This window comes from Propithecus coquereli, unplaced genomic scaffold (assembly GCF_000956105.1).
Source record: "Propithecus coquereli isolate 6110/MARCELLA unplaced genomic scaffold, Pcoq_1.0 Scaffold491, whole genome shotgun sequence".
Taxonomy (NCBI): domain Eukaryota; kingdom Metazoa; phylum Chordata; class Mammalia; order Primates; family Indriidae; genus Propithecus; species Propithecus coquereli.
In genome coordinates, this window is record NW_012150741.1 from 835,480 (window position 1) to 844,007 (window position 8,528).

The 8,528-nt window shown below is 57.9% G+C and overlaps 1 protein-coding gene across 2 annotated transcripts in view; it reads right to left on the reverse strand.

Moving 5' to 3' along the window:
• Positions 1 to 1,331: 1,331 nt before the first annotated feature.
• The window catches only part of SYT2 (synaptotagmin II), an 8,869-nt gene continuing 1,672 nt past the window's right edge, over positions 1,332 to 8,528 (reverse strand). The window contains exons 2-8 of one of the 2 annotated variants that reach the window (XM_012655936.1): positions 8,183 to 8,349; positions 6,587 to 6,706; positions 5,995 to 6,162; positions 5,533 to 5,700; positions 4,050 to 4,167; positions 2,900 to 3,033; positions 1,332 to 1,538 (exon numbers count right to left, since the gene is read on the reverse strand). In XM_012655936.1, coding sequence (XP_012511390.1) covers positions 1,332 to 1,538; positions 2,900 to 3,033; positions 4,050 to 4,167; positions 5,533 to 5,700; positions 5,995 to 6,162; positions 6,587 to 6,706; positions 8,183 to 8,349 — 1,082 coding nt within the window. Of the gene's footprint in view, positions 1,539 to 2,899; positions 3,034 to 4,049; positions 4,168 to 5,532; positions 5,701 to 5,994; positions 6,163 to 6,586; positions 6,716 to 8,182; positions 8,350 to 8,528 lie in introns of both variants that reach the window. The other variant, XM_012655937.1, reaches the window with a different exon arrangement.

The window sequence follows — 8,528 nt, forward strand, 5'->3', positions numbered from 1 at the left end:
GGGTGGAAACGCTGGCGGATCTCCACCACCACCCGTTAGGAATGGACGGCCTTCGTTTCTCAGCATTCACATAGAGAAGCCTCCCTAATGAATGGCAGGACGGGCCTCCGTGGGCCACTCCAGCATGGAGGGCAGAGGGTCCAGGGAGTGGGAGTTGGGGGGAATCCTAGTGCTCCCCTCTATCTCATCCCAGGAAATCTCTGCCAACTGTTCCCATCCTCCCCTTCTTACGACCCCTCTCTTACCTGGACCTCAGGGGAACTGAGAACACTTAAACCTTCCTTTTAAAGTTCTCTGGCTCTGTACAGATAACGTGTCTTCGCTGAGTGTTGCTCCACTTACATTAAAGAGAAACAGAAGCAAAAGCACAATGGGGAATAAACGCAAATGAACTGCACCGCATACATCCTGGACAAGGCAAAAGCATCTGTGTTTCCCACTGCATGGAGTGAAGATCCAGTTGTTCAATTTTGGTCTTTCTGGGTAATGGGACTTCTGTTTCTTCATGGTGTGATATTCATTGTCAACAAGAGTGAGAACCTGGGACTGACAGTCCCTGTTAGAGTCTGGCCAATCGGGTGAACCGCTCATTTCCATGGATGTCCCAGAAACCATACTTCGGGAGAAGCCATGATGGACAGGAGGAAGTCTATGATGGCATCAAGGGTTTGGTCCTGCTTCTGGACACATCTGGTCTCCACATCTTGCTGCCTCCCAAGTAGCCACCCACAAGAAGTATGGGAGCTTCTGGCATCTGACCAGGATTTCGAGACTTCTCCACAGGCTGACGGAAGATCTCCCACTAGTGCACCTTCTTCCTTTCAGGGCTCCCGAAGAGCCTTCTTTTCCCATACAGCGTCACTGTCTAAGGCTCACTCCAGGAATGAAGAGAGATGCTCAAACACACACACACACACACACACACGGATCGCTGGCCACTGTGTTGCCTTCCCTGTCAGGAAACAGGATGTGCTGCCATTTTGTTGGTCTAGAACGCTGGAAACACAGGAAGTGCTGCCACGTCCTGCCGGGAGAGGGCCTCTCAGGATGAGGCTCGTGAAGCTTCGAAAGAGTGAGGGGAGCCGTGACAGGCATGCAGCAAGCGCAGCTCCCGGGACCACGAGCAGAGCCAGGCTCCTCTCTCATCTCTTAGGGGACTCTCCTCACACAGCCATCAAAGGGAAGCTGGTCTTTAAAAAGAGAAAAAGGAGGAGAAACAAGGACATAACACAAACAAATGAAAAAAACCTCTAAGGTCGCATAACTGAGGTATTGATAGCTCTGGATCTCGTCAGCGTCCGTGACGGGCGCAGGGTCCCAGCCGCTGCTGCCTACTTGTTCTTGCCCAGAAGCGCGTCCACCTCCTCCTCGGGCTTGAGCGAGTGCCACTGGGCGATGGGCCTGCGGGGGTTAGCCAGCATGTCGGACCAGTGCCGCAGCTCCGTGCCCGTGGCGTTGCTGCCCACGAAGATCTTGCCTATGGCTTCATTCTTGCCCAGCTTGTCGTAGTCCAGCACGGTGACCACCACCTGGACCTTCTGCAAGAAAAGCAAAGGAGGGGGAGAGTTGGCAGGCAAAGACGTGGTCCATGACCAAATTTTTCCCCTCCATCAAACTATTCTCCAAATGACGGGGAAGGAAAGCCTCCCAGGGCCCCTTGCTTCCATCTCTGCCTCCGAATGAGACTGAATTTACCTGGGGGCAGCAGTCACACCTTTCGGAGGCAACTTGTTTCTGCCACCAGGCATTTATCGAGCATGTATGTGCTCGAGGCACTGTGTTAGACGCTTGTGTGGGAGGAAAAGTGAAAAGATGAATTTCACCTCTGACGAGATCAGCGGACACAATAAAAACTTAACGACACAGAGTGCTAAAGGCTGTGCTAAAGAGGAAGGCACAAGGTACTACGGAAACTCAGAGGGGAGGACGGTCCTGCTCAGGTCAGCCAGGACAGGCGTCACAGAGGAGGTGACTGGGACATGACGCCAAAGATTTCTCTCAGAGGGAGAAAGAGGGAAGAGGATTGGCCTGGGCAGAGAGGGTATTTGGCGTCTTAGAAACATTGGAAGCTCAGAGTCCGTGGGGTGTAGAGAGAGGAGCGAGGCAGGAGGTGAGGTTGCGGGGCCGGCAGGAGTCAGCTAAGGAGTCGTGTTCATCCTTCAGGCATCGCAGGGACTCCTGAAGACCTTCGAGAGCAGCACCAACTCTAAAGAGTCCCTTGCACGCGTGCCCCCCACCCAGCCCTCCTGGGGTGGTGGAGAAGAGGAGGGATCAGCTCACTGCGAAAGAGGAGAGACCAAGACTCCAGAGAACCCACCACTCTGCGAGCCCCTGGCTGCACCGACTTCCTGCCCACATGGTGGGTGGGTCTCCTGTCCCACCACGTCCAGATCCCACCACACCCAGAAGTGGTGTGAACGGACCTCGTCCCCCACATTTACAGCACTCGCTGGTGGAAGGTAGCGAGGGAGGGAAGGAAGAACAGAAAAGGCTAGAACGATGGAGGGAAGAGGGGAGAGGAAGAGGGTCAGAGGTGTGGATGGGAGAGACCTAGGGAGCAGCAGGAGTGGGGCCCGGGACGGCCAAGGCAGGATGCGGCTGGGGATGGGGAGGAGGCCACTCCCGGCCCCTCGGCCAGCTCCTAACCTCACTGGTACCTGTGCTACGCCCCCCACGCCCAGGTACGCTACCATGGTCCCCAAAGTCCTAAAGGAATGACTTGTAGAATTTTTTGGAATTAGTTCATGTTCATCTCCTGGGAAAAGCGGAACCCTCTGGAAGGATGCCCTGGGAAGGAGGCCCCACCCCCACCCTGAGCAGGCCTGTTCGGTGACCTTCAGGTGAGCTCCCTCTCCTGCCCGCCCCCCGCTCCACGCCAGAACCCGAAGGGCTCGAGCACCTGAATCTGCTCGAAGGGGATCTCGAAGCTGAAGGACTCGTTGAAGTACGGGTTCAGGGTCTTCTTCTTCACCGTCGTCTTCTTCTTCTTGAGCCTCTTGCCGTTCTGCATCAGGTGGATCTTCACGTAGGGGTCTGCAGCGGGAGAATCCCAACCCCAGGGAGGTCCCCTTAGCCCCTGCCCTCCCGCCGAACGCACCGGGGCCTGCCCAGAGCATCGGTGGAGACGGGACTCCACTCTGCTGAGACCAGGCCCCAGGAAGAACTGAGTCAGAGGACAGGAAGCCCAAAGGACACAGGTAACCATCCAGTGCAAGGGTGACAAAAAGGCCTCACCCCCAGAACTACCTCTGATCGGTTGCTGTGGCTTCCTGGAGCACTGTGTTGGGGAAACTTCTGAGTCTAACTATGCCTCGTGAGAAAACGCGTGGGGACCCATTGGTGATCCTGGCTAGACGGGGGCCGGGGAGTCCCAAAGCAGGATATAGATCTGCTGTGTCAACATCCTGACCTAATCCAATCCTCCTAAACTTACAGACGAGAAACTGAGGCCAAAGAAGGGAAATGACCTGCCCAAGGTCACACAGTGGGTCAGTGACAGAGCCAGGGCTGGCACAGAGACATGCTGGTTAGAGCCCGTGCCCAGGGCTGACTCTCTGGGAGGGCACGGCAGAGACAGAGGGCTCCACCCACCAGGACCCTATGCCTGGGCCAGCCCCATTCGCCATCGGGTAAATGTGACACTCAGAGCTTTCCCCCAGAGCCCCTTTCCAGGGCAGAGACAGCAGAGCCTACAGCCTCTCCTGGAAAACTGTCCCCGATTGTGGTGGCATGCTTTGGGCTAAGCCCTGCCCGCTCCCTACAATTCCCTGGGAGAAGTATTAATAAAATCCTAAATTACTAACTCATCCGGGGAATAACATTTCTCTAATCCTTTTCTCCATGGCCCACGGGGCGTGGCCAGAGATCGCCAGGAAGGCAGCTCCCACTGGAGACAGGGGACCCCGGGAGACAGGGAGGGGCTGGAAAGCCAGGGCTCCCCTGCTCCGTAAGAAGACGTCTGGGTCACTGCAGTGTGCAAACTCCAGGGGCTCTGGGTGCCGACTGGCTCACTGGTGCCACCCGATGGCAGCCAGAAGTTCTGCATGTACCTGAAAGGCCACCCACGTCCATCTTCTTGAGGTTCTTGGCCTCCAGGATGCAGACAGTGAGCTTCCCGGCCGTGGGCACGTAGCGCAGGGAGGTGCAGATGTCGCCCAGCTTCTCTGGCTGTCCGGGGGGAAAAGCAGGACTCAGGTCCTCTCAGCCCTCCCTCTCCCTCTTGCGTGGCGACCCCCAACTTGCCGAGACTCACAAGGCAGTGGTTTCTCCCCCCTCCGTCGGTCACCAGTCCCCACATCTGTGATGGCTGAGGTGGTGTTTCTGAGTCCAACCTCAGGGCCTCCTGCTGCAGCTCAACAAAGCCCCTAAGAGTGACCACCCGGCGGCGTGGGAGCCATGGGCTGAGGATGCTGACAGGTGAGTGGGCCGCGATGCCTGGGCGGCGGTGGGCCGATGGGGCTGTGTGTGGGCTCCCAGCCCAGGCCCCGGAAAGGTGGGAAAGGGCGTGAGGAGTGGGGCTGGCAGCCACGTGCTCGTTTCCAAGGGCCCTGGGAGACGGAGTGTCTGGGAAGCCCTCCTCCCGGATCCCTCCCGCCCACCGAGGTCTCTCCTGATGGGCCATTCCGCTTGTAGAGTGATTTGTGCAACTCTTTTCTTTTGCGACTGTCGCTGCAACTCTTTCATGCAGACAAGGCAAGGATTCTTCGTGACCAACGAGAGACTGGGGTTCACAGAGCTTTGCTCCAAGTCGCACAATTTAGCACTGCGAGCAGGGTGCGGACCCAGGGCTCCCGATCCTAGGTCTCCGTCCACACCGCGCTGCAGTCAAAGCTTTTCAGAGTCACGGCCGCCTGGCCAAGACTGACCACACCACGCAGTCCTGGTTCAGGTGTGCGGGCTTTCTGCCCAGACACACCGTGAGCTCCAAGGTACGAAAGGATGTCCTAAGCTTCTCTACTCATCCCTCCGTCACTGCCCAGCACTGTGCTGGGTGACAGCCGGGGCCCAGCCGGACAACAACTGATGCCCGGAAGGAGGAGTGGGAAGAGTGGAGTTTCTGGAGTATAGCAGTTCCTCAGTAAATATTTGGGGAGCGAATGAATGCCATCACAGTGGCTGAGAGGACAAGCCCCCCATGCTGAGTGTCCTTTAGAACAAACATGAGCTTTCCTCGTGGGCAAACTGAGGCACAGAGTTGTGGCTCACTGGCCGTAGGTGATAGCAGAACCTTAGGAGTAAGGATAATAATGGAGGTCTCATCTATCTGAGTCCCCAGCCAGTACCAGACCCCGTGCTAGGCGCTTTGTGTAGGTAGTTCATCCTCCTCTCTAAAAAGAGACGAAAGGAAAGACCCGGGGCCAAAGAGCTGAAGCAACTTGCCAGGGTCACACGGCTAGACGGTGTGGAGCTGGGACCCTAACCCAGGTCGCCTGGCTCCACAGCCCACCCTCCCTCGGTCATGCCAAAGGGTGGAAGCCCAGGCACGCAGCTACATTCATCTCCCTGCGTGGTCTCGCTGGTCTCTGCTCTCACCTCCTCCTTCTCGCCACCTTGCAGGTCCCTCCACTCCTCGATGGGCTGGCCGAGGTCCACAGTGTTCATGGGCACCTTGACCTCCCCAATGATGTCGTGTTTGGAGAAACGGTCGAAGTCGTAGATGGCCATCACCAGAGTTTTGCCCCCCAGCTCCTGGTACGGCACCTGCGGGGCACAAGCAGGATCAGAAGGGGCCAGTGTGACCCATACCCCTCCAGGGGACACTGTGGGCAGGTCCCTGGGCCTGGGTCTCCATTCCAGCCAGCCCACGGGGCTCCTGGTAAGTCTGGGTGAGCAGAGTGCAGGGGTAGGGTGGGAGGGTCCCTTCCGCACGGGCCGCAGCCCAGCCTGCCACTGTTCCAGACTGAGCCGTGCTAAGGACCAAGGAAAGGTCTGCAGACGTTGGGGGAGAATTGGGATCGGGGAGGAAGCTGGAGTCACCCTTCAGGCCCTCATCACCTTGAAGGTGAAGGTTTCATTGAAGGCGGGGTTCAGTGTCTTCCGGTGGACTTTGGTCTCGTATTTCTTCTTCTTGTCGGGAAGGAGGAAGACTTTGACATAAGGGTCTGAAGTGCCCCCCATGTCCAGGGCCGGCAGGTCGGCAGCCTGCAGAACGCCCACCGTGAGCTGCGGAGAGAGGGAGGGAGGGAGGGGCCTGAGTCTCGGGACGGCCCCCACGCCAGCTCCTGCCCCAGACCCCGCTCCCGCCAACCCCTTCCCAGGTGGCAGTCGGGGAATGGGGGGCAGGCTGGTGCTGGAGAGGAAGGTTGGTTTCTGTCTCCGTCCCAGGGAGTTTGGAATGACACTGGGGAAGCGGGGGTGAAAGGGCAATTGATTTGCCCAAGATTGGTGGGCAGGTTAATAGCACAATCGACCTAGAACCTTCCCCAGAGCAGCCTGGTGGCCAAGCCAGGGCCAGTGTCGAGGCTCTATGCCCTACAGTGTCCAGCCTGCCTCGCTCCATGGAGAGGAGCAGTGCCCACACCTCCCTGGGAGGGCTGTTTCTAGCCCCTTCCACCCAACGTCCTGCCCGCTCCCCAGCCCCGCACACCTGGTTGGCCTGGAAATCATAGTCCAGGGAAAACTGCAGCTTGCCCAGGTTCTCCGGCTCTTTCTCCTCCTCGCCTTCACCTTCTCCCTCGGTCAGGCCTGTCTCCGCGTCGTCGTCGTCCTGGGGGAGCTGCGGGAGAGGCAGCGCGAGTTAAAGGGGAGAACGGAGCAGCCTGGCGTGGCACGGGGCCGCGGGATGCCAGACCCGACTCGGAGCTGGGCGTGGGGGAAGGAGGGAACGTGGCCCTGCCCATGGGACTCCGCTGCTCCACACCCTCCCGACCCCCCGCGGCCCCGAACGCCAACGCCGTGTTTGGAAGACACAGCTCGGGCCCTGGTGGGCCTCCCTCCTCCCTGGGAGGCACTTTGCCAAATGCGCTAGTATCTTGAGGCCGGGGTGGGGGAATTGCTTCCCTTGTGAGCCCTCTCCCCAGTGCTGTCCCCAGCTCAGGTCCCCCCATCCTAGGTGACACATACCAGAGGGCGGCCCACGCAGGCAGGAGCGAAGTGAGTCCACGGAGGTGGAAAAAATGGTGTAAGAGAAAATCCTGGCTCAGACCAGCCCCTGAAACCACAGCCGCTTGGGGGGGGCCACGCTGTGCGACACTCAGGGCATTCTTGGAACCCCTCCCAACACACACACACACACACACACACACACACACACACTCTCTGCAGGTCCTTTTGGGCCCATGTACGCACACGACCACACACCCACGAGCACTCAAAGGCATTTTGTTTTGTTTTGTTTTGTTTTTGAGACAGAGTCTCGCCCTGTGACCCAGGCTAGAGTGCAGTGGTGTCATCATAGCTCACAGCAGCCTCCAACTCCTGAGCTCAAGCGATCCTCCCACCTTGGCCTCCCGGAGTGCTAGGATCACAGGCATGAGCCACCGCACCTGGTCTCAAAGGCATCTTGATCCCTAGCCGACTTCTTGAGATCAGGCCCTTCCTTCCACCCTCCACAGTGATTCCTTGAGCAAGAGATTTCTCCCAGTCACTCCCAAACATGGGAAAAGGGAAGCACAGAGGGGCCTCTGTAAACTTAAAAGGAGAAACTCTGGTATTATGTATCAAGGGACCTTTCTAGGCTAACCAACACCAAAAGACAGGAAAATAAATGAAATTATGATGTGATTAGTGATGGATTCCGTGTGGCCCTGTCTTGGTGCCTCAGGACCACTTCTTCTGCCTCATTCGGTTCCCTACCCCATGCCCAGTTAGCTGCCCCCAATGAGATATTGTCCTTCAGTGTCTCTGGCCGGAAAACACAAGGTGACCCAGTGGTGTCTTCCTGGTGGTGGTGGTGGGAGCAGGGGGTTGTTTCCAACCTTTTGCCCCAGTAGCCCAACTGGGGTTCAAGATAGTCTTCTCTTCCTCTGCCTTTCCAAGGATGAGTTCACGCTAACCCAGGAGTTAGTTCCCCTTCCCACTAGCCAGTGAGCAGATGAAGTCATACTGGAGACGTAACCAAGAGAGCCCTTGTGCAGTGTTAAGGAGGGAGCCGGTCTGGCTGCGGAAGCCGGAGGCCTTTGCTTCCCCTGTGAGCTTCAGGAAAGCTGGGCCGGGCCCCTGCCAGCCGCCCACTCCGGCCTACCTGGCCGCCCTTCATGTCCTTCATGTTCATGGCATTCTTCATGCCTTTGCCCTTCTCCTTCTTGTTCTTCTTCTTCTTGCAGCAGCACTTCTTGCAGATGCAGAAGCAGCAGGTGAGGAGCAGGAGGCCGGCGACCACAGCGATGGCGATCAGTGCCCAGGGCGGGACTGCCACACAGGGAAGACCCCGAGTCAGCAGGGCCGTGCCTCACAGTTCTGGCCCCATGGCGCTGGCAAACGTGGGTCAGGACTGTGACCCTCCCCATGCCCACGCTCCACATATCTTACTTTATTTTAGCTTAGTGTTAGAGACAGGGTCTCAGTCTCTCCCCCAGGCTGGAGTGCAG